Source organism: Ovis aries, chromosome 22 (assembly GCF_016772045.2).
Source record: "Ovis aries strain OAR_USU_Benz2616 breed Rambouillet chromosome 22, ARS-UI_Ramb_v3.0, whole genome shotgun sequence".
Lineage (NCBI taxonomy): Eukaryota > Metazoa > Chordata > Mammalia > Artiodactyla > Bovidae > Ovis > Ovis aries.
The window spans coordinates 22,305,639-22,331,770 of NC_056075.1; the positions used below are offsets into that span (position 1 = coordinate 22,305,639).

The 26,132-nt window shown below is 38.4% G+C and overlaps 1 protein-coding gene across 2 annotated transcripts; it reads right to left on the reverse strand.

Moving 5' to 3' along the window:
- OGA (O-GlcNAcase) lies at positions 1-25,713 on the reverse strand. 2 transcript variants are annotated; one of them, XM_027960401.2, is made up of 16 exons: positions 25,078-25,713; positions 21,676-21,727; positions 21,147-21,244; positions 19,456-19,586; positions 16,623-16,794; positions 15,363-15,461; positions 14,213-14,497; positions 12,742-12,900; positions 11,704-12,317; positions 11,139-11,313; positions 7,696-7,781; positions 6,621-6,725; positions 5,709-5,794; positions 5,231-5,423; positions 3,460-3,619; positions 1-2,076 (listed from the first exon to the last, which is right to left on the reverse strand). In XM_027960401.2, the coding sequence occupies exons 1-16, from the start codon at positions 25,274-25,276 to the stop codon at positions 1,940-1,942; spliced, it is 2,751 nt and encodes a 916-aa protein (XP_027816202.1). In that variant the 5' UTR covers positions 25,277-25,713; the 3' UTR covers positions 1-1,939. The 2 variants fall into 2 exon arrangements, with proteins under 2 accessions (XP_027816202.1, XP_042095036.1); XM_042239102.1 differs by lacking the exons at positions 7,696-7,781; positions 11,139-11,313.
- Between the last annotated feature and the right edge of the window lie 419 nt (positions 25,714-26,132).

Below are 26,132 nucleotides of genomic sequence, written 5' to 3' on the forward strand. Positions count from 1 at the left end.
TTCACTTCAAGTTTTATTTTGCCTCTTGTATGGTCTTCAGATAGTTTTACAGTTCATTTTCTACAGGAACTGAGCTGTGATCTAAACAATCAATGAAATATCATCCCAACCATAATAAATAGCCATAACCATTAGAAGACAGACAGAACAGCATTTTACGATCCTAGAGGCCTGGACATCTGTTTCATAGTTAGCTCTGTGACCAGAATACCAGCCAAATTGATTATTAAAAGCAAAGATAAAGCTGCAAACTTGCTGAAAATCCTGATTCCACTGGAGGATGACCATGGAATCTACCAGATAAAATGCTAGAACTGTCCACTAGTGTACAAAATGTACTTAAAAGAGAAAAAAAACCAAGTGACATTAAGCCAGTAGAGACCCTCCCTTCATCTCAGCCTTTGAAAATGCAAACTTGGTTCCAGCTGTACATTATTGCAGGTTTCTAACCCTGGATGTAACCCTCCTTCATTCATCTCACCCATTCAGTGCACACTCACAGGCTTTGGTTGAAAGTCACTAGGTACAATCCCTTAAAAGACTTTTTTCAAAGCCCACATTGATGGAAACCTATGAAAGAAAATGTTTTAAATTTTCTTCTTGACCTTCTTCCCTCTTAGCTCAAACTTAAACTGCTGATACAAATCTGCTGGGAAGCAAGGTAACAAAACATTGTTACAGAGAAGCCAGCAAGCCATGATAAAAAAGAAAATGAATACTGCAGAGCAAAATTCAATGAAAGAGCATTTGCTCAGAACCCTTAAAAACACCAAATCTAAATTAAAATACTTGAAGCTTTCAGAACCTGCGGTTAAAGGAAAAAGAAAAGGGTAACCTTAAGTCATTGGTTAAAGTGTACTCATTCTTTTAAAAATTAGATACAAACATGCAAGAACTAAAGACTGATTTAATAAAACCAGTAGTAAAATTAAAGGACAACTGACCTGTGGGCAAATGGGATCAGTCCCCAAACCCTAGCTGCCAGATGTCAAAACTAACATTTCACATGCTGACCTGCATTGAGGTTAATTTCCAGAAATGACTGCACTTTGCAACAGACTGTGAATCCTATGAAGTCAGGCTCTCGTACCCAAAGTGGTCATGGCCTAGCCCTAGGTGGGAGGCACTTTGAAAAGAATAAAACGTCTTTTAAAAACAAAACCAAAGACAAAAGTAAAGAAAATCCACTGATTTACATTAATTATTCAAAGTGCCATCCTGAACCGCACCCTTTCATTTTCAAAAGGAAAATTACAAAAACAAAGGATAGTCAGGTTACAGCTAGTTTATATACAAAATTTTTTTTACAAGTGTATCACTTTTAGGCTTTTGCCACAAACAACTGCACATCTGTCCCTACAAATCACAACTTGCCTGAACCAATGGTCACTAGGAGACAATCGGCCAAGGCTTTACAAAAAGCAGAAAAACCGCCCAAACTGAAATCCTTTCCTCAGCTTAAACTATGCCATAACCATCCCACTTGGACTCTCCACCCTGAAGCCTCTGAACCCAAATCTTTCTCATCTTTGTCTCTAAAGCATGAGATACATTTCAGTCAATAAGCCAAGGAGGATGACAAATGATTGATTACTCTTAGGTGAGAAATGCAACCACACTGGATGCAGAAAACAGTGCTGACTACATTTATTGAAGACCCCCTCCCTATAAGCCCACGTAAGAGGTCCTGGCACCTAACACAGAACCCAACAAGGAGGCCCAAATCTCTTTCCTACAGGATTCGCAGCAGTATTATCTTCTTCCAACCAGTGAGTAAGTAGTCTCTAAGTTTGACGAGTGAGTTTTACACAGTCCTCTTTGTTTCCAATCAGAATTGGCTGATTCATTGCGGCTCCAGAGACTGAGCTGTATGAAGACCCCAACCACTACCCACCAGGTGAAGTTAAGACTTTCCGACAGTTCATAGTGCCAACAAATATCACAGGCTCCGACCAAGTATAACCACATCCTTTGGAAATCCTTCCATTTTTGCAATTTCAAAACAGCCCAACTTGCTGTAAAATTCCAAAATTCTTTTATCATCAGGTCTCACTTCACAGAAAGCTCCTCGGGACCCTAGGGGAAAAAAACAAAACATTCACAATATAAATGTTACTGAATTAGTAGAATTATGAACTTGTGATTAATCTTTATATATTTCAAATAGATCACAGTGGGAGATTATCTATACCAGTCCCTAAGTCTTACATAATTTTTAAAATTTATATAAAGTCAATGGATATTAATATTCATCAATATTGCAACAACTATCTTAAAGTAATGGGTATGTTAACTGGCTTGAATATGGTGCTTATTTCACAATGTATTTCAAGGCATCAAACTGTACACTTTAAATACAGACAATCCTTGTCAAATTACGTAAAAAAAAATTTTTTTTGAACAGCAAATAAAACTCTTCCCCAGAAAGAGTATCTTTTAGCAAAGAAGTTGTCCAAAACCCTCAAAGTGTCTACAGCCATACCACCCTGAACTTGCCCAATTCTGTCTTATCTCGGAAGCTAAGTAGGGTTGGGCCTGGCACCAGCTTGGATGGGACAAACCTCAAGGCAAACAAGAGCCCTGCTGAACGTATACTTATAATATGTATACATGAATATGTGAATATTATACATACACACACATACACAGTACCTTTGAAGGACACACAGAGCAGAGCCTATTCCAACCCATGCCACAAGTCAACACAACCATAATGTGTTTTTTATATTAAGACATAGCTCACACCTGCACGATTCAGTTCCAAGCACACCACTTCTGAGAATTATACTTTCCTCAGAGTTGTTTCAATTATCCCACAAAGGGGACACCACTGAATCAAATGATACAAAGATGCAACAAAGCGCATTCTCATTCATCAACAATTCTCTAATGAGTGCTCAGCTTCTCTATGTTCATTTTTGTCTTGCCCAAAGGCTAAGAAGTTTTTAAAGGCTGTTGGATTAGATGGACATGAATTTGACCAAGCCCCAAGAGTTGGTAATGGACAGGGAAGCCTGGTATGCTGCAGTCCATGGGGTTGCAAAGAGTTGGACTAAGTTTCTGGACTGAACTGAATATATGGCAAAGTATTTTTGAAGATTTAAGTTAACAAACTCAAAGAAGAGAAAGTATTAGCGATTCTGCATTCCTATATGAAGTCTTCCCAAGGTTTATTTAATTTTCAACTATCATTTATAAATCTCCTGGCAAAATAAACATAAATTCATGTGTTCACTTCTCATTTAATTGGGGCTTAATACAGGCATTCATAGTATAAAAGAGCAAAAAGAGCAGCATTTTTCAATGGTTAATACACATGCAGTTCTTGCAGCACTAATTCAGAAGCAAAACCATTAAGTGGTGGTGAAGGGAATGTAAATTTACTTCTTTTTGTATCCTAAAATAAGAGTCCTGCCCTCACCTAGCCCAAATACCAGCAACTCCACAATATCTACTCACCATTGGCTTTCAGTGAAGAGAGAAGGCAAGCCATCATGCTTTTGGCTACACTTGGATCAGTTACTTTTTTGTGAATATCCATCTTTATCAGAGAAGGGAAATTGGCAAGGAAAGTTTCTGGCAGTACTTCCTGCTCTTCATGGAAACTCAACATTATTTTCTGTAAAAATGAGGATGAATCTCTTGACTTTCAGTAGCTACTCATTATGAATCTACATATTCCAATTACAGAACTCAGAAACAGGAAAAGGAAAGCAATATTCAATAGTAACTCTTGTGGTAATGGGAAAATTACCACATGCAAAATCAATTAGCTTATAATTCTGGCTGACATGTTTTCATTTTTTAAGTTTGTCTAAATGTCATGTAGTATACTGGATTGGATCCTGAACAGATTAAGGACATTAATGGAAAAACTAAGTAAGGTGAAGAGTTTACAATAATGCACCGAAGTTGGTTTCTTAGACAAGGACAAATGTAGAAAGTGGGTGAAGGGTATATCTAAACTCTATTATCTTTGTAGCTTCTGTACATCTAAAATTATTCAAAATAAAAACTAAATAATTCAAAATAAAACAATGTTTTTAAAGTTTGTACTGCTTGCACAAAAATGTGAATGTGCTTAACATGACTGAACTATACCCTAGAATATGGTTAAAATAGTAAATTTTATGTATACTTTACAATTTTTACAAAAAAAGTTTAAAATAGACACACTGGTTATTCTCCATATGTTCCTAAGCTGAGAACTGTCGGATATGGAAAAGCAACACATCAACAGCTCAATCACCAGCATGCTGCAGTCATGCCGATGTATTCTAAGTAAAGAAGCCTACTCCAAACCAGCCTCTTATTACACTGCCATCTAGCTAGAACCAAAAGGTAAAAAACAGTAATAGAGTTTGAGTGCACTGGTGTGGGGAAGAGGGGTAGAGAATTTCAGAAAAGGGGGAGAAGCGATACAGAAGAAAAAAGACAATGTCATAAATAGAAGTCCAAGTATATTCTCTGATAGTATTTATTGAGTGTAAGTAAAGATTATCCTCCAGAAGAAACTTTTTATTGTCATTCCTATTACCATGTGAGGGCTTCCCTGATAGCTTAGTTGTAAAGAATCTGCCTGCAATGCAGGAGACCTCACTTTGATTCCTGGGTCAGGAAGACCCGCTGGAGAAGGGATAGGCTACTCACGCCAGTATTCTTGGGCTTCCCTGGTGGCTCAGCTGGTAAAGAATCTGCCTGCAATGCAGGAGACCTGGGTTCCATCCCTGGGTTGGAAAGATCCCCTGGAGAAGGGAAAGGCTACCCACTCCAGTATTCTGGCCTAGAGAATTCCATGGACTGTATAGTCCATGGGGTCGCAAAGAGTCGAGTGAGCGACTTTCACTCACATTACCATGTGAAATGCATTACTGAGACAGCAAGTTAGCTTCATCAGCACGCAAATGAGATTTTTAATTACTAAACTTGCCCTGAGTACCCAAAGAAGAAACTATAACATACAAGTTTGGTGTTGCAAAACAGAAAGGGAAAAAAGAAGGTTCTTTCAAAGTCAACACTGTGCTTTCACTTAAGTAATACAACAGCTCCAAATCAAAAGATGTTGGGAACAGTGGAAAATGCCATGCTAGTAAGAATAAGCCCTAAGAATTCTTCTCTGTAAGAAATTTAGAAAGCACTGGGATTTTTATATCTGCTTGCTTTTTTATTTTAATAAGCACTTTACTTTCTTAAAAAATTACCACTGTTTAATTCTAAATCTGTGTATTACCTCAGCCTCAGAGAGTTCTTTATCACCATTTGGTTTGGTATACTTCTCCTGCATGAAGGGAATCCAGGAAATTTTACATTTTTTAATGAAGGGGGTCACATCTACAGTGCCCAGGGCATAACCACATATGCCATCTTCATCTTCTAGGACAAAACAGTAATCCAGGCTAAGGGAAAGCAGCCCTCCTACTAACCTGCTCAGAAGAAAGAAAACCAGAATGAGTTAAGTTACTAACATAAAACTTCAGAAATCAGTGATATAATAAAGCCCAATACACTCAATTGACAATGTGTGGAAACTACATTTGACATAAATAAAAATTGGAAATTTATACATATTAATAACTCAGATTTTATTACAACTAAAGTAGGACTTCTAAAAAACTGTATCTGTATTTCTAGTCTTCATCTCCCCACAACCAGGTAATCCTGCCTTTGAAATGTCTACTCCCAAATCCAACAAACACTGCATCACATACTTGTCTCCAATAAGGTCAGGCTGACTTTGAAAAGGTAAACCAACTCCATCGTCATACATTTCTCTGCAAATCTTGTACACGGAAGCCTGAAAATACAATCTAATTAAGCAACACATCAAGAAAAATGGCAACAGAATCTGACAATATGACTCATAAGTCATAAAGGACTTCTAGAAGAGGGAATAACAAAATGTTTGACTTGTCATAAACATCACCTCTGCTTTGTTAAATATTTATTTATTGAGTCATATTTGTAAAATCAGTAGAAAACAGCACAGTTGTAGTAAACAGTGAGAACTGCCTTGCAGGGGATAGTTTTAGGCACTAAGTAGTGGATTCAAAATTCATCAAACTATGAGGCTCTCTCTCAGCTTTCTATACATCCAAAATATTTAAAAAGTGATTTTCTTTAAGCAAGCTTGCCTTTTTCTGTAGCTAATTATCAACAGCCTGGAAGCACTTTACAAACTGCAGAAAATGTATGGAGAACATCAGGCTAGAACAACGTATCACACAGATATTGTTCAGGATTCCAATTCTGAATACATTTCATCTGATAAAAACTAAGCACAGGACTTCCCTGGCGGTCCAGTGGCTAACACTTCACCCTCCCAATGCAGGGGGCCCGGGTTCGATTCCTGGCCAGGGAACTAGATCCCACATGCTACAACTAAAGATACCACATACCACAACTAAGACCCAGAGTAGCCAAACAAATAAATAATGAAAAAACTAAGCCCAAGATGTTGGGTCTAAACTCCTTAGGCTCTTCCTTAAACTACCTGTGTTTAATGTTTCAGTTAACTTTCTCCATCTAAAGACACAAAAATGATTTTTTTAAATCAGGGAGTTCAAAAGAAAGTATTAAGTGTTCACCATAACCACACTCCAAGTTGGCAGGTAGAAAATTACCTCATCTTTAGGAAAATATGGTCTGATAGTATAAACTTTGGAGGTAGGAGTCAGTGGGGGTGGTTGAAAAAAGAGGTCATTTGCCCCATCAATTGGCAGCAAACGCTGTAGGAAGAAAAAAAAGGAAAACAGATTAGTGCTGGGAAGACATTTACTTCTTTTAATGAGTGTGCACTGCAGATTACCAACTTAACATTAACTGGCTACTGCAGGCAGACCTAAAGAAGAGGGGTGCACTACGCTTTACTAACATAAACACCTCTTTGCTGAGGGAGGGGAATGCTTCTGAATCGAAATTACCCAAACTGAGTTACATAGCTTTAGTGGCATACTACTGGGGATTTAAATTTACAGTAAAAAAAAAAAAAAAAAAAAAATCTATTCCAATTATGACAAATCTATTTTTTTAAACCAATCTTATATAGACCATCTCTCTACTAAAAGATGGCAGAACAGAATGTCAGGAGGAGAGGTTTGGTCTGAAGAGGGTTATCTGTCCAGGAGACGCTTTATCCCCAAAGCAATGCGCTTCAGTTTGCTGCGCGCAGCAGAGCACCTGTTGGGGGGAGAAAAGTAGAGCACCTGAAAAGTCCATGAACAAAATTCCAACACCAAAAAAAGTTGCATTTTGTTTAAATTTTCATTCCTGGACTGTTCTTTCAAGTACAAAATTTACCTATAAAATAACTGAGAAAATATCCCAAAGCCCCTTCACCATTCACTTGCATGATTATTTATTCTTTTTGCTCATGGAGTTTCCACTGGCAGACAAGCATGCGCGCATTGTGCATTGCGGGCGCAGATTAAAATGCTGTGCGACCTGCAAAGAAACAATGTGAAGTGTATACCTAGAGCCGCTGCGCTTCGCAGGCGCGGGGGGGAATTGGCAGCATCTCCTTCAGAAATTACTGCGAAAGAGGAGGAAAATTTGATTTAAAATCCAGCTATGTAACTAAATTGAATTTGGGACTAGAAAGCCTTCGGCAGACCAATCCTTCCAGCCATCTGATGCGCAATATAAGGTTTCTCATAAAACAAAGAAAACGTCAATTCAGTTGTGAATTCATATTGATACCTGGAACTCTCCTGCTAGACCACCTCTAAAGGCCCAGGGTTCTTGGTCTCCAATTAAGAACTGTGCTGAAGAATGACTACGACACCCTGTTGAGATCAGATCCAAGCGGAGAACGTTACGAGAAAGGGGATTTCCTGGGGTCTCAAACGTCCAACAAACTAACAAACACTGTGGAAACAGCTCTCTAACAATAATAATCCAGGGTTTCAGGACAAGGCTGTGATAATAATTTTTTTTTTTAACTTGTAATGGAATTTTAATACTGACGTTCCTTCCTCTGATTAATGAATAATCACTGTTCTAAAGGAAGAGTTCTACCCTTTATTAAATTATTGGAAGGAAAGTGTCAAGTTTGTCTAAGTCACATTCCCTAGGTACAGCTATAAAAATCAAGGCAGCTGCTTCCTCTCTACCAAAAGTACAGTAACTTTAAAGTGAAATAAAGTGAAATTGATGACACATTTTATTATCACAGCCCAAGGAATTAAACTTGTCTGAAGTCACATTTTACATTTTGAGGAAGGGTACAGGGAAGGGAAAAATGGGAGAAAAGGGGTTAATCTTGTCAGAAAACTAAGGTCAGCAGAATAAAAGAAATTATTCAGTAAGTTGACAATGAAACACAGTGAGTACTTTTCCTGACAAGGACAATCCAAATTCAGACTTGGCTCAATTGGTAACAATACCAGTCTCACAGATTCTGAGAACTAAAGAGAGCCAAACTGATGCTCCTAATTTGTCCAGAACTAACATACTTTTCTTTAAAGTACGACAGTATCTGGCTCCTCTGAGCAACCATTATAATCTTTGTGGTGCACTTAGCTCATACATGGAGTGGCAGGCTTTGAGGTCCAAAAATCTGCATTTAAGGTCAGCACTTAACCAACTCCACAGGCAATTAAGGAAGCTAATAATGAGAGAGAATTAAAAGCAAATTATAATTGCCTTCCATAGACAATTAAGGAAGCTAGTACTAAGAGAAAATTAAAAGATACTTTGGAGGCCAAATCACAATCACCTGCCTAGTCTTCTGACAAGATAAAGCAGCGCAATATAGTTCTTTTCCAACTGAAGACAGCATTCTACCTCCTGTTCAAGTTAACAATCTCATCAGTACAATATAGTGTGCTAGTCAGACAGTCCCAAAGCAAACCAATTTTTTTTGCTGACAATTCGGACCCATTAAGAGATTATATCCAGGGTTGTCATTTCTCAGGGGTAGGGGTACTTAAATAAATAAATAAATAAATATAAAATGTAGTATTTGTTAAATAAATATGAAATAGGGTAAAAATTTTGGTTATGAAGAGAACCTGCCCCATTCCATAGCTCAGTGTAAATTTACACTGCAGGAAAAAAACTATACCTCTCAAACTTTAATGAACGGCCAATTCCCCTACCCCCCACTTTGAGACTACAACATAACTAGCACTTCCAACTATTACAATAAAAAGTTGCATGTACGAAGAGCTGTATAAATGAAAACATGGTTAATGCCTCAGTCGCTGCGCAAACGTGACTTCAGTTCATGCCTACTGCCCTTAAATCTACCTGAACTACCTCACAGAACCTTTTAATTTAAACTAATTAATCATGACGCGCTGTGAACATCTGCCGCTGTCCATCCAATAGTAGTAGAACTTGTGCTGAGGATTCTCCCATCTGTACACAATGGGGAAGAAGATAATAGAAGTCGTTAGTAATCAAAAGTACTGCATAGCCACATTCTTTAAAGGACTGAATGCCAGCTGGACTGGAGACTGGAGGAAAACAAAGGGTTCTAATCAGTAACTCCCTGAAATTACTACAGAACCAAGAAAATATTCTGTCGTGAGCTGTTGTGGAAGCTATGTGGATGCCAAGATGATTACTTAAAACTTCTAAAATACTCTGACCTTGAGACTGTACGACAGCTATATACAATTAGGGAAAGCTGCCCCCGGAACTGCACAATTCAGAGGTAAAAGCCTGAGAGGAAAAAGCAGCAATACTGTATATAATCAAGGGATTTTAATAATTTTTTAATTGAAAGCTAAGTAGCCAATGTTTTAAGCCACACTTTCTCAAACCCAATAAACTGAATTATAGGTTGAAAATTTAAGACTTCAATCCCTATAAAGGTTAATATATCCCCTGGGAGGCAAATGCCACCATCCAACAAACAATAAGAGAGGTTTTTCCTAAGCCTAAAAGCAGACAAGTATCACACAGAAGAGGTATTCTGGATCCTTTTAACAGAAACAGGTCACAATTCTCTCTTCTACCTGTTGTGCGATATATACAGGAACCCAAAGTTCTCTATATTCTCTTTCTCCCAATTTATTTTTTTATTTTTTATCTTTGCCCATGCCCTGCGGGAAGTGCCCTAACCAGGGATTGAACCCATACCTCTTGCAATGGAAGTGTGGAGTGCTAACCACTGGACAGCCAGGGAATTGCCTCTACTTTCAAATTAACAATCAGCCTCTATTTTAAACTGCTAATTAGTTGTATCAAAGGAAAATTTTTGTTATATATTTAAGACTCTGAAAGTATATACACAGAAAGTGAGAAATGTCTTTGCTCCCACTCCTGAGTAACTGTAAGCTCACAGTGTTTCGTATTTCTATTTCACAATCAAGACTATGTAACCCATCATAGTGTTTGTGACTACTATGAAAATTGACATGTTGGTTAGCCTTGCTGCCTGCTGTGTACTATGCATAAGTCCATTACATATTCCTTATACCTGGATTGAAAACCTGGAAATGAAATGAGATTCCCTGGAGAAACCTGGCCATGCTGGTGCTTTTTACCAAGCTTGAGAACTTAAAAAAACAAAAATTTTTCACTGTTGGAGAACTTCCATTTAATGAAGCATTTTCAGGGGTTTGCAATTTTTATCCCCTGCTAAACCAATTACTTGGTAGAGGGATAAAGAAAAAGTCCTATGAAATAATACCAGGTAGCACCAGAATAGCCTACCACTAAAGCTCGCATGCGCACAGGGCTGGGAGGATGGCTTCCTCTTTCCAAGCCCCTTAGGTCATTTCAGCAATTGTTCTGTTAAACACAGCATTAATGTTATCATGACACAGCAAGCAGCAGAGAGCTCACATAGTCGCAATTCATAGAGTCTTGTCTCCAAATCAGATAAAAGTGGTATACATGGTTCCATCCAGGAAGCATTCAGTCAGAGCAAGTTAAAGTCAGTACTTTCTAACACATTTTCAAGATATTTATGCTGAATTAGCCCAAGGGAGAAAAATCAACGTGCTCGGTATGTTTACTGAGGCTTGCACCTCAAGTCTGTAACAACAGCTACACCTTTGAAATCTAGGCAAGGAATTTAAACACAGTTGGAAATTCACTAATTCCATAAATGTTTTTCTCCCTGTGGGATAATTTTTTTTTTCTTTTAAGGGACAATATATCTGAGAAGATATTATTCCTGGTGCACCTACCTAACCACTGTACAAAAGACTTCACCATAGACATTATACTCTTGATATCCCAAACATAGGAGTACATGTCATAAAGGATTGTCCTGTTCGCACAATTGGAGAGCCGAGTGAACATTCCCATTACTAGTCCGCACATCTCTTCAAACTTGGCTGCTCGTGATCGCCATTCTTCAATCTATTGAGGATCAATAACGACACTCAAAAAATTGGAAGTTAAAAACATAATCTAAAGCACAGTTATAAACTAAGCTGTTTATGTTATCAAGTACCTGCAAATTTATCCTCAACATTAAAGAATCACAGGGCTTAAACATTTAAAGATAAGCAATAAAAGTCTGTGTCTCCCCAAACGGACAAATATTCCTAAAATATTAATCAACTTTGACCTTCCTTCATTCCTAAGTACTGTAAGGTCAAACTATGGAAACACATGATTCAGCAGAGTCTGTACCTACTTTACAGAACACATTCTAAGATGTGGCCAATTCTCATTTAAGACCTCCTCCATATCATCAGCATGGGGATCCATCCAGGCCAGAGAAGCAAGCATATTAAGTGTACTCACTTTTTCCGAGTCTTTTCCTTTGCAATTGACACTGACAACACTACTATTTGCTCGAAGCCACTGGAACTCCCGTAACATCTGCGCTCCTTTGGGTCCATGCTCATAAGGAAGGTAGAATAGGTCAGCAAGTAACTGCAAATCCTCCAGAGTCACTGGTTCTGCAGTGTACAAAGGCTTTTCATTTGGACCAGGCACAAACTGCTCCTTGTTTGTCTGTTCATCAGTCTGCATAGGGGCAATATCACTGATGCAATCTTCCTGCATAGACATCTCTGGGGATTTCGATTCAGCTATGCTTTCTTTATCAGTGTCCATTGGTTTCAATTCTTCTGCCATTTTAGCTTCAACAATTTCAGTTAGTATTTGACTGTCATTCTTGTGGTCTGTTTCTTCCTGTTTTTCCACTACCATGTCCATGGGTTCCTCATCTGGCTGTTTCTTTTCTTCTTCCTTGGTCAGGGCTGTAGGCTCACCACTCAAGGCTGCTCCCTGGCTCATAATGGGCTCCTGGTAAACAGTTGTAACTACAGTTGTGGCATTTAAAGAGGGTGCTGCAACTAGAGGAGCCCCATCAACTACACTTGCTTTAGCTCCACTGTGTGCGACCTGCCTACCTATAAAAACAAATTGCCAGAAAGACAATCAGAATGAGAAACGGAACAAGTAAGATCCAGAGAAATGTCTTAACTATAAGCCTCAATTTGAGATTCCAAATAGAAAAAAGTGCCACTTCTCTAAACCACCGGGGAGGTGAGGAAGGGAAGAAGGGGGAAAACACAGATCATAAATATGGCAACACCTATTATTTTCTTCTCTTTTGAAGATCTGTATTTTTGAAGAACTATTAAAAAAAATTTTTTTAAACAAATTAGCATTCCAAGAAGATAAAACCTATTTAAGGCCAAAAGTAAAATTTAAAAAACCTCTCTAGATTCCTAAATTTCACTTTGCTTGGTGGGCCTGTAATAAAACATCACAAATGTTCTTATGTCTCAAACAATGTAATCCAACCCTCTTACAAAGAAAAGCCAAACTCACTGCTGTATTGATGAGGTACGCCAAACTCCTGCAACCATTCCGTTAAAGCTAACTTCAGAGCCATCTGTGGACTATAAAGTACATCAGTTTCAATATCTTCATCACTGCCTTCATTTTCTAACTTTATCTGGATTGATACAGTACTGTCTTCACTATCAGCTGCAAAACAGAGAAACAGCACAAAAACAGTTTTGATTACAAAATACTAATTCTTACAGTGAAACTGGAGAGGCGAAGAACTGGAGTAAGAACAAACCTTAAGCATAAGAATGCAAACACAACCAAGACCCTTCACTGAACCACTTCACCTAGAATAGTCATCTAAATGCATTGCCAAATGGAAAATCCCAAATGAAATAATAAACACTAATTTCAGAATCACTGGACAAATCATTGATAAATGTCCACTGATAGCGTTTTCATTTCTAGCCCAATCATTTAATGCCCAATAGGCTTTACTTATATATTCACCCAGTGTTAAGTATCTCTTTCTCCATGAAGTCATTTACCCACTTCTGTTTAAGGGAGGTAATCAATCACTCCCTCCTCTGTGTTCCCCCTGCTGCTGCTAAGTCACTTCAGTCGTGTCCGACTCTGTGTGACCCCACAGACGGCAGCCCACCAGGCTCCCCCATCCCTGGGATTCTCCAGGCAAGAACACTGGAGTGGGTTGCCATTTCCTTCTCCAATGCATGAATGTGAAAAGTGAAAGTGAAGTTGCTCAGTCATGTCTCACTCTGAGTGACCCCGTGGACTGCAGCCTACCAGGGTCTTCTGTCCGTCGGAGTTTCCAGGCAAGAGTACTGGAGTGGGGTGCCATTGCCTTCTCCCTAGGACTCTGTAGATAATTATTCTCAGTACTCCTCATTCTATAGCACAGTTCCTTGCCTGCTTTATCAACACCAGACTAATTCTTTCAAAGTAGGGACTATTTTATTCTTTGAACCCTTAGTGTCTGATAAATAGGAATCTAAATGTTAATGAATAAACAACTAGTCAACATTCTCTTACCTGGAATTCAATTAAGATTTTTTCATAAATAAAAATCAGTAAGCCAATATCTAAAATAAGAAATGTTTCATAAATGTAAGCTAAACTGAAATTACACAGTAAGCAACTCAGATAAGAATATCTAGCTATCTAAAATAACCATTTAAATATAATCACCTGAAAACATAAATTCAATCAGAATTACTCAAGGGGTAACAGGAACATTAAGACTACTTTGTCTAGTTCCTCAGGTTTCAAAAGCCAAGTCACATCTTAAAAACAAAGAACTGAGGCCAAAAAGTTATTAAGTAACTTGCCCAAAGCCACTCCAGGGAGCCCTTTTCCTATCATTTACATCTCATTCACAGGACTAAACAATACCTTTAAAAAAAATTCTTGATGACAAAAAAACATATACTCACCAATGGTTCTAGTTAACCCCAATCTCTTCCCAAGGTCAAGAATTAAGTCATTTACTTACTCATCACTACATCTTTCCTTACTCCATTCATGTTTGATTTGTACCAGGTGGCAAGGGTGTGGATAGCAACATAGTTGGCTTCAAATTCACAATTTGGATTAGTCAAGACTCCTTTTAATCGTGGGATGAGTTCTGTGGATCTTCCTTTGTATGGGCCCAGAAATAGTCTCTTCTGATCGTAATCGTTAGCATGAATGTTATCCCAGATTACTGGAGCTCTCTTAATTATCTTTGAAACCTCTTCAATGGACTCTACTGGAATTTCTTTAGAAACAACTTTAGGACCTAAAAATAAAGGCCATCATTTATTAAAAGGCTCTCATACATGGTTTTGCAAAACAGCAATATACTGCATGTAACTTTTTATTTTGTTATATTTTTAAACAATTTTTCTTTTTAAAACAACACAGCAACATGTGCTTCTACTCAGCTTTATTCCCCTCGCTCAATATTTCCTCAGAGTAGATTCCTAGAACTAGTGGTTAGAAGGCACAAATATTAAAGGTTTGGGCAAGTTTCCTCAAAATGATACATTAGTAAGAAACAAATTTTCCATGTAAACAATTTTTTTTCCAATATAATATATCCTCAATTAGACAAACTCATTAACCTAAATCCTGGGAGGGTTTCTTCCCTTAATTCTTAGAATGAAAACTAATACAACTCATTAGTTTACTAATTACTAGCTGTCAATCTAGCATTAAGGATTTCATTTCATAAAATACAACATTCTTGACTTTCCTGGTGATATAGTAGATAAGAATCCACCTGCCAATGCAGGAGACATCCCTAGTCTGGAAAGATTCCACAGGCTGCAGGGCAGCTAAGCCCATGTTCCCTAGAGCCTGGGCTCTGCAACAAGAGAAGCCACTGTAAGGAGAAGCCTGTGTACCGCAGGTGCAACTAGAGAAAGCCTGTGGGCACCAACAAAGATGCAGTGCCAACTACAACAAAAATAAAAATAAGTTATTTTGATATTCAGACTCACTGCAAAATCCTAAAAAGTATTCTTAATACTAAGCGCAGAATGTATACTTTGTAAAAGGAAGAGAATCTCATTAAGGCTCAGCTTTTTAAAAGTATACAAACAACCAATTTCTCTAGATCCTAGTTAATTAAAACTTTTACTGTAGAAATCTTTAAGACTTACCTGTCCAAAGCACCTCAATTCCAGGTAGAAGCTTTTCACCCACAGTCCTTAAATAAGGAGACTGAGACACATTTGGATAACAGAAAGTGCCACAATATTCTGAATGTAGGGGGAAAAATTAATCAGTAAAATAGGAATGAAATAGTCATGAGTATTTCAATGGGGATAAAAATGTCTATCAATTTTAAACTATTTTCATCCAAATGATAAAAGGCCTCTATTTTATGTTCCAAAAGAAGTCAACAAACTAGCTCATTTATATATTAAAAAAAAAAAAAAAATCAATTCATAAAAGCCGATATTCCTCCTCCAAAAGTAGGACAGATCAACCCTTATGATCCTATGGTCACTAGAAATTTAAGTTTACTGAAGATAAATAATTGGAATTTTTAGCATTTTCTACAAACTCTGAATTGCCTACATTTTTCAGTTTCAATCAGAGACCAAGCAGACTGGATTGATATAATAAAAATAAAGCAAAATCATGCCCCTGGCTTAGAACTCAATTATAACGGATTATAATTTACAATGAATTAAGTAACTACCAAGTATGATCTTATTAAACATTACTTGAATATTCATGTAGCATCAGAAGCCATAAGGTTCACAGTTCACAATACTCTTAACAAGACAGACAAACACATGGTTAAATCAATACAGTCTAAAATTTCTTAGAACTTCTTTAAACTCTTTCTGAACGAGAAGTCAAGCCTGGAGAAGTTTTCTTATAGGCTGAATTTTGAGAGGAAAAAAAAAAAGAAAAAAATATTTTCAGTGGAAGGAACCAGGGAGAAAAGGGGAAAAAAAGGAAAAGGGGGAAAAATTATTAAGCTTTCTATTCTGACTACTGGAAGTAAGAGCCCAGATGGGAGTGGGAGGAATGAAAAGGGATACAGATAGGCAAGGGCAGAAAAAAGGAACAAGTAGGAGGGAAATGAGAAGTGACTTAGTTAAATGCAATGTAAATTTGCTTTTTTCTAGTTTTCACGTTGATAATACTATTCCCTTCCTCTAATCCAGAAAACGTAATGTTCACATACTTTTAGTACCAAAAAAAACATAAAATTTTTCACCTATTCAGTTGCCATTTATTAATCCCTAAAATTTCTCCAACTTAAGATCTGGAGAAACATCTTCTAGAAAAAGAACTCCTACCTTTACATACCAAAGGGACACGGAAAAACAATAAAATTCATACACGATCTTTTGAAAGTTATGTATTTCAAGACTAGTTAAATAGAAAGCTATTATATACAATACCTGTGGGACAGAAGAGGAAAGTTTCTGGCTCTCCTAGGTATTGATAAATCTCATTTGTGATGGAGACCTGGGCATGAGCAAAAGAACTGAATACCTCTTTGTCAGCTGCACACATATTATGGTCAATATCATCAAAAAGCAAGGCAAATGACCTGCATCCAAACTGAGAAACCTAGGAAAGGGAAAAGAAAAAAAAAAAAGATGCTTTACCAGCTCATCTTAAAGAGTAAAAAATACAGGCTTTAAAATATTCAAGTATACAGTTAATAGTTATACTTAAAAGTCAAATATTTTCCTTAGTAGAATGTTCAAGGCCAAACCACTCCCTTTCTATTTTCTATGTTAAAAAGCTACACAGTTTCTGAACCCATATTTTCATTTGGGTTTGAATGCACTAAGCAAATTGCCTAACAAAGCTTCTATAACGTGGCTTATCCTTCTACATCTTTCAGTACAAAAGATACCTAACAGCGGAAAAAAAATGAAAGATAAAACTCCAAGACACTAAAAATCCAAGTTATCTGCTCTAGTCAAGACGCACTGATGCTAATAAATTTCTTTGCACATAAACCTAAGTCATCAATCAGAAAGACCAAAATAGCAGAATATGATCAAGCGGGGAAATAACCTCTTAGGAGCTTATTCACAGAAATTTAACTACTTGTTTTTTTTTTTTTCCTGGCCACAGCACACAGATTGTGGGATCTTAGTTTCCCAACCAGGGAGCAAACCCAATCCTGGCAGTGAAGGCACCAAGTCCTAACCCTTGAGGAGCCAGGGAAATCCCAAACTTTGAGGTTGGTACAACAAATGTTAACTGCAATTTCAGACTGCTGATTTTAAATCATTATAATTAGGTTCAAACACATCTTTTATTAATTAAAATAGGAACCATTACAGTCAACACGTTTTTGCCAGCAAGAGTTAAGTTTATCTCTGTAACATAAAAATCTATGCTTCGGGATTTAACAAACTCTTGGAAAACATTTCCTGCATCCTGCTGGTTTTGGAAGCGTTTTCCCTGCTGTTGAAATGCTTAAAAAAGTGGTAATCGATTGGCTAGAGGTCAGGTGAATATGGAGGATAAGACAAAACTCTGTAGCCCAATTTATTCAACTTTTGAAGCATCGGTTGTGCAGGTGCGGTCAGGCGTTGTCATGGAGATTGGGACTTGACCAATGCTGTCTGCAGGTGTTGCAGCTTCCAGGGCCATCTCATCAGGAGCACACTTCTGTGGCATATGTGAGCCACAGTTATGGTTTTGCTGGAATTCAGGAAGCTCCAGTGGATCAGACTGGCAGTAGACCAAAGTGACCAGGACCTTTTCTGGTGCAAGTGTGGCTTTAATAAAATGTTTTAGAGCTTCTGCTTGGTCCAACCACTGAGCTGGGCATCACTGGTTGTAGTATGAAATCCACTTTTTGTTGCATGACACCATCCAATTGAGAAATAGTTCACTGTTGCATCAAAACAATGATTTTTTTGGTTTTCAGTCAGCTCATGAGGCACCCTTTTATCGAGCCTTTTCACTTTTCCAATTTGTTTCAAATGCTGAACAACCACAGAATGGCTGACGATGAATGGGTCCTCTTAAACTTCTTGTCTAGTTATAAGAGGAGCAGCTTCAATAATGGCTCTCAGTTGGTCGTTGGCAACTTCTGATGGCCAGCCACTGTGCTCATATTCAAGGCTCTCATCCCCCTTGCGAAACTTCTTGAACCCCCATTGCACTGTGCATTCATGAGGACTTCCTGGGCCAAATGCATTGTTGATGTTGTGTCTCCACTGTCTTATGACCCATTTTTTAACTCAAGTAAGAAAACTGCTTGAATTTGCTTTTTTGTCTAACATCATTTTCATAGTTTCAAATACATATAAAATATACAGCAAGTAGTAAGTCATTAGCAAAAAAACAAAGTGAGAAATGAACATTAAAATGATGTATATCCACATTTAAGAATGTATTCCAACATCAAATGGCAAATGTCAACACTGCAAAACCACAATTACTTCTGCAACAACCTAATAACTTTAAATTCTTTACCAGCCATTCCAATACCACCAATAATATACAGGTTTTTTTTTTTTTTTCTTTTTAAAAGGTGCACCACAAGGCAAGAGGGATCTTAGTTCCTTGACCAGGAATAGAACCCACACCCCTGGCAGTGGAAGCATGAAGTCTTAGCCACTGGACTGCTAGGGAAGTCCAATATAAACTTTTGTTTTAATAAACATATTACACTTTACCAAAACAGATGTGCAGCTTTTATGTTAAGTAGAATGTAGATTCCAATCAGGTTCAACAACAGCTTACATGTTTACCTAGTTTTTCTTCTCATTTTGGGAAACTAGCCAGTCATTTCCAGACTGAATTATGTCTTTTAACCATATAACCGACTTCATCTTACTTCTATAACCTCACCCAGTTCAGTCAAGCAAGCACCCAACAGCATACAGTTTCTGGAAATGTGACTCTGGAAGACTCAGAATCAGCTGGAATGTGAGTAAGTCTCCACCTCAAGTCTTCATTAAAAATCTATGGGAATGGAGCTAATGAGCATTCTTTTAAGCATTACTTCTAAGCATTCTTTTAAGACAGTTCTTATGCAAAGTGAAGTTTGCGAAGCATTGGTACCTCCAGTAAAGCTCTTTTCACTCCCTTTAGAAAATATTCCTATCAAAAGTAAAAAGTTTGCACAGAAAGTAAAAATCTGTGCAGGAACAAAGAAGTACTATGAATCTGGTTTTCTTTTTGTATCATAAAAGCAACTCAGAAACTCTTCAGTTTCATGTGCTGACTCAGGGAAAAATAATGAAAAAGGAAGGAAATTACCTGGTCCAGTTTGCGTTTCAATGTGGACACTTCCTTGGGGTTAGAAAAAGTAATATCCAATCCAGGTGAGATAGCATAGATGAACTCTATCTCATATTCCCGTGCAGCAGAGATGAGAGTCATAAGTTGCTCTAAAGAACAGAGTCCATGACTTTAGAAAGCAGCACAGAAAACTAAAAGAGCCTTCACCTTCAGGTTATTTATCTCCAATTTTCAATAAGTGAAGAAAGAAAGTCCCTTCAATTTTACAAAACTGTCATGTCCAATGTGACAACAGGCCTTACATAATGGCACAAACTTGATACAATTTAATATCACCCTGAACTCAATAAAAGCATTCTCTTCCTTCCACTGCCATTTCTCAAAAATACTCAATTAAGGCATCAATCCTCTTATTGAATGCAAACCAATTTTATTTCTCAAGTGTTTGAGAGTTATGTTTTTGTTTTTGCTGTCTCTGTACAACTGGAATTCCTAAATAAATAACTCTACATACAACTACTTTATAATTTAGAATAAAAGAAAAATGTGTTCTTAAGAACCAGGGTTAAGTGATGGCCTTAATAATCTTGACATCTCTGTAACTACAACAAAAAAATCTATCACAGCTTTAAGTTTCTAAAATGCGACAGACAATTTTCCTAAGTAAATTGAAATACTACTCCATACCACAGGATATATCTTTAAATAACCTTCAGTAATATCTTAAGATAGTCATTAACTATATTTTGATCACATTAAATTTCATTACCAGCATCACCAGAAAATAATCAAGTTGAAGAAACACTTAAGTTATATAGAGTAGTAAACAACAAACTAGATGGAGTTTTAATTGCTTTTTTCATAATTTAAGAAAACCTGCCTTCACTGTCTTGGCTGGGCTCTGTAACCAAGTATCAAGTAAATTACTTGTTAGTGTATTTGTAACTAACTTACTTGTAACAAGTAAATTACTTGTTAGTTATCATTTAATTCCAGGTATGAAAATGTTCCCCCACTCACTCAAGTACACAAAGAAAAGCACTTCACCATTTGTCTTAGTTACTTATATTTATGAATTTTATGTAGCTAACTCGACATAAGAATACATGCAGAAAGGACAGTTTGAGATGGCTTTCACTTCAGTATAGGCCTGAACCAGGGTAAGGTCGTTCTTGACTTTAAAGACAGACAGGACCAGTACTAGTAATCAAGTGGTTAAGACCAAGCCATACTTGATTGAACCTGAAGCAAAACAATCAGTAATAATAGCCTTGTCTTTATTTTACATTTTGGTATTTTGTTCATGGATTTTTTTGCATTAGTTCTGGTTTAAAAATAGATAATACTTTTTATCTTTATTACTGATTTTTTGAAGTACTTTAAAACTTGTACTCAAGGCAGGCACCTCACTTGCCTTGCCCAAGACCTAGCCCTGCTTCAGCACCTCTTTGTCCAATGGCCTACTGTTTACTGGCAGAAGTTAAAAAGTACAATTATGACCACAAAACAGGTGGAGTCAGATGGGCAAACCCATGAATCACACTATGGCTACACAATTTACTGCTTTTCTTTCAATCTGCATAACAGAGTTACTATATAAAAGAAAACTACCTACAAAGTGAAAGTGGAATACTTAATTCTTGTACAACTACATTTAAAATATACCTGTTTTCTTCACATACTCTACAGATTAAAAAGAAAAAGATTACCGGCTTCCTCCACTGAATACATCTCTCGCCAAAACATCCTATGTTTGTAGTCATCTTTTGGAGCATACAGATATGTATTTAATTCCCATTTCTGGAGCCTTAAGAGAAAAGAAAATTACATGTATATAAACAGGCAATATGCATAACCAATACACCTCAAATTTTTCCCTTTTCTTGGAGCAGCTCCATCTCTTAAAAAGTTACTATTCTGGGGCAGTAGCTTTTAACCCTTTTCAAGTCCAGTGGAGTTGTGAAAGAAATTAAATAAGGAATGTTAACATATCCAACAGTCTTAAATAAAAATACAATAGCTCTGAGTGAAGCAAGTGAAGCCCAAAACCTATTCAGCTTTCCCGGGAAAGTCTGAGAACCACTGAGACTGGCCTAGGTGAAGAGGAAGAAGACCAAAGTTAAACTAACTTCTGCAACTGAGAAATCATCAAACTATACTCAGCCTATTCAGTGCTAGTGTTTCCTCAAACAAAAGGAAATATTAATGAAGACTCTCCTTTACATAATAAAAAGTTACCTTCTAAAGAGTTCTTTTCTCTGTTCCATAACCCATGGTCTTCCATAAAATCCTAGATTCAAAGTAAGAATAAAATTGTAAGAATGTGATAAACTGTGTACTGAGAAAAGCAGGTTACAATACAAATGACGTCAGTTTGTAAACAATACAAAAATCTGAAGGATGTTTAGTAAAACATTAACATGTTTTGGAGTGATATTATAAAGTGACTTTAATTCCCTTTTTGCTTAGGCAAATCTTTTGGTTTTTCTACCAAGAACACTAATTACTTATGTGATAAACTTATCTAAAAAGAGGTAAATGTCATCTCTTTTCACTGTCATAAAAGACCAAATATATTTAAACCTAACTTTTTAAAAAGATTATCTCAATCTTACAGTGAGGAGAGGGGAAGCCTAGTAACCCCAAGCTGCTATTAATAACAAGTACTATCTAGGAGGGGAGTTAAACCACTTTTAGAGGTAGAAAAGGTAGGGAAAAAATCAGGAACAGAATTAGTAAAGAATCTGACTGACCCAATTTGATGATTTTGTTTGTTTCCCAAAATTACATTGTAAAAGAGACCCAGAAAGTGCCTTAAACTACATTCACAGCAAATTCAACATCAGAGCTGGCCCAAACAGGAAACTCAAGCAATCTCAATTCCAGAGCAAATGTCTGAACAACTGAAAATTCAAGAATGCGCCTCACTCCAGTATCCCATGTGGGGCCACAGCACTAGTAATGCAAGAAACAAACCTGCAGATGGATGATGTTAGTGATATAAGTACCAAACTGGTATTACAGCTTGCCTAACCTTTACTTTCCACCAGTCTCAATCTAATCATCTGCCAGAGATAAGGACAACCTCTCAAGAGTATTATGAAGATGGCTCAAATTCTGTTTTGAACACAAAATGCTCCTTACACACGCAATTTAACAAACTCAAAACCAAATTCAAAACCAAAATTTCTGAACTGTAATAACCTCCACTCTAAACAGAATAGTTACTCTGCACAAAGACAATGAGACAGATCAAAAAATAAAAATGAAAAATTCATTAGGTACTAATGCATGAAACTGTAGCACTTGGAATTTGGACAATTCCATGGTTACTCTCTTACAAGTGATTTAAAGTGTTAAGTGAATTTTACAAGTCTTTATAGCTTTCCTTCAACAGTTTGCATTATCATTACCTCTTAAAGGAGTAGGCATTACATTTTCCTTTAGAGCTGTCTCAACATTAAAAAAAATTTTTTCCAAGGGTCTAACATCTTAATCTTCAGAAACCCTAACTTTGCTCTTTGAGAGTAAGGTTCATGGTTTTAGTTAACTGGCACCACAAAGAGGAGGCAGGGCTGTTACACCAGTTAAAATCAACACAGATTCCTCCACAGAACTTGCAACATGATTCACATCATTAAAGTGAACCTTAAGAAGAACTGGGAACTTTGGTGATGGCCAGTGCAGTTCATCCTTGCTTTAAATAAATAAATAAATAAATAAATAAATTAAAAAACCCCAAAACAAAACTAACACTCAGGGTAGACCTTTTTGGCAAAACTTTTGTTTCACTTTTATATATGTATACATATGTGTATGTTGGTTTGTGATGTAAAATGTACTTTTAAAATCAATAAATTTTGTGGGCCTCTATAGTTAAATACTTGTAAATAAAAGCACAAATTAACCTCATAAGTATGTAAATAAATAAAATCAACAAAGGTTTGTGAGGGAAAGAAAGACAAAACACCCAAAAAAAAAAAAAAAAAAATCAGGTGCTTAGTCACCAGGGAAATATTCTAGGGAATGGGAAGGAGAAAAGACAATAGGTAACACAATTCTAAGTAGACTAGTTCCCTTTTAATACTATTCTGAAAAACAAATCAATTGATCTTAACCACAACTAACTTTTTCTATAATTATTGACAGTGTAATCCACAGGCAAGCTTCCTTAGACTCACTGTAGTCTAGCTCTAAAATTTCTAATCGTCCAGCACTTCTCTCCCACCCTCCATCCCAAGATCTTAGGTCACAAAACAGATTATTTTCTTAGTATCTCCCTGCAGATTCTAGTCCTATAAATACATAGATGGATAAGTCAAGCAAATCAATCATGTTTTCATAAACATCGACTCCAGACTAACACATAGGTAGTTTTTCCATTCTGTTTTCCCCTAAATTGTGCAACAGTTAACTTCACTGAACCGTTTCATTTCTAACCCTAGCTGCCAACTAGTCTTGTTTTCCCCTACAATTAAACTTTATCTAAAATACCATAATCACCACCCATCTTTCAAATGAATACTCCGTATGTTCGGAAGTTCTCAACCAAGAGGACAATCCTTCTTTCCTTTTCCATGTCTTTCCGGTTTTTTATAAAGATCAGTATTTAACTGTTACTCCTACACACACCATTACGTATAAAAGAAAACTAATGAAGTATACAAGCTAGGAAACCCTGGGTCAGCCAAAATACTTTAGAAAGTTCGAATACATGCTGTACTTCAGGTAAGAGCAATAATGAAATTGATTTATACTTTCATAGAATGCACATCTGTGGAACATTTGTCCATTACATTCATAAACTGTGATACAATCTTCTACTCATTTTCTCCAACCACCAAAGAAAGTCCATCATTCCTAAATGGTAATGGGAAAGGAGATGGTGAAAAGGAGTTTTTAAACCTCTTCTGCAATAACTATACTAGAAACTCCATATCTCAGATACTATTAAAATCAAAGCTTCATCCCTCAAAGCAAGGCATAGCAGTTAGCAAAGGGCAATTTTCCAGGCTGCAAAAAAAAACTGAATTCAAAGGGTGGGAGGTTGGGGACTGAATAAACAAAACAAGAAACAACCCCCCCCCCAAAAAAAAACACCCCACCTCTAAGCAAAAAGGAATTTGTAAAACTATAGGCCCACAGTGCTTCTCTTCATTCCAGGAATACAACTACCACATCTGATGGGTAGTCTTTTTCCCAAAGGGTAGGGGCAGCAGCACTATACACGCCTTTCCGTTTGTGAACCCAAACCACCCTAGGAAACAAGATCCCAAAGTACAAAGATGTAAAACTCAGAGCCCAAGACCAGACTCCCTACAACGCCTCCACTGGAGCACGCCTGGCTCCAAGCCCAAGGCGGGTGGGGTCAGGCACGTTAATAGCCAGAGGGGAATTCGACGCCGTTCCAGAACGCGAGAGAAGACTTGCCCACCCTCTCGCCTCTTCCCTCGTTCCAGCAGGGTCAAATTTCAGACCCACAGGAATAATCCCTTTTTAGAGCTTCCCCCCCCTTCCCCCCTGCTCGCCACCGCCGCCGCCCAGACTCCGCCGCCATCCGCCTAACCAGGAAAGAACAGATTACTACTGGGGTGGGGCGGGGGGAGGACACTCCTGCCCAGCCCGCGCCACAGCTCTCACCTTCCACCACGCCACACAGGAACCTCCGAGCCCCTCCTGCCGCCCCGGCGACCGCTGCTCCCCCGGCCCCGGTTGGGTTGTCTTCTCCCGGGGCTGGAGATGCCTGCGGCTCCAACGACGCGCCCGCGGAGGCGGCAGGGTTGGAGTTGAGCTCGCTCTCCCGCTCCTCCAGCACCGCCTGGTTCTCCTTCTGCACCATCCTCCTGCCCCCGGCCGCCGCCACCTCTGCAGGTCCTCCTCGGCCTCCGTCCGTTGGGCCGCCGGCCCGGAGCCCTGGAGAGGGCCTCGGCTCCTAGCGCGCGCCCTTCCTGCTCCTTCCCTTCCCCCTCTGCCCTTCCCCCTCCCGCTCCGCAGGGACCCGAATGCCCGGATGAGAAGGGCGGCGGCACCGGCGCGAGCCCTTTGTCAGCCGCTGCCTCAGCCTAAGCTGGGGGATGCCGGAAGCATAAGCTGAGATCGAGTCCGCGACGTATCGTTCTCTGGAGGCAGATGGCCACGGCTCTTTTTCTCCTTCTCAGTTAGCTTCTGTTGACCTTCCGATAATCCTAGTTCTCCCGCTGCCTCCTCCCGAAGCCCCTGGGTCTCCTCTGCTGCTGCCTCTACCGCCCGCTTCCTGTTTATCCGCACTGCGCCTGCGCCGGAGACCGGCTCAGACCGGTCCCTTCAGCCCGGCTCCCCCTCCTTCTTTTGAGCCAGTCTATTGAGGTTCATTCGGTAGGGGGGAGCAGAACAGAAAAGACGCGAAAAGCGGAAGGTAACGAAGGCAGTGGAATGTACCATTTATGCTCTCCACCCTCCGGAACGAGCCAGACTCCCAAGAACAGACCATTAACCAACCCCGAGAAGGGGAGAATGGGAGGAGGCTGGAGCGGGTTGGGGCAATAGGCATGTGGATAGGACCGGCAGGCGCGAGTGGGTGAAAAAAAAGAGGTGTTTACTCTCTTAATGCGCAGGCGCGGAAACCAAGCCTCTGGTTCTTAAAGAGCTGGGAAGAAACTGACCTACTTTCTATTGAGATTCTTCTGATGGGTTGGTTCATTACATCAGCCTGACCC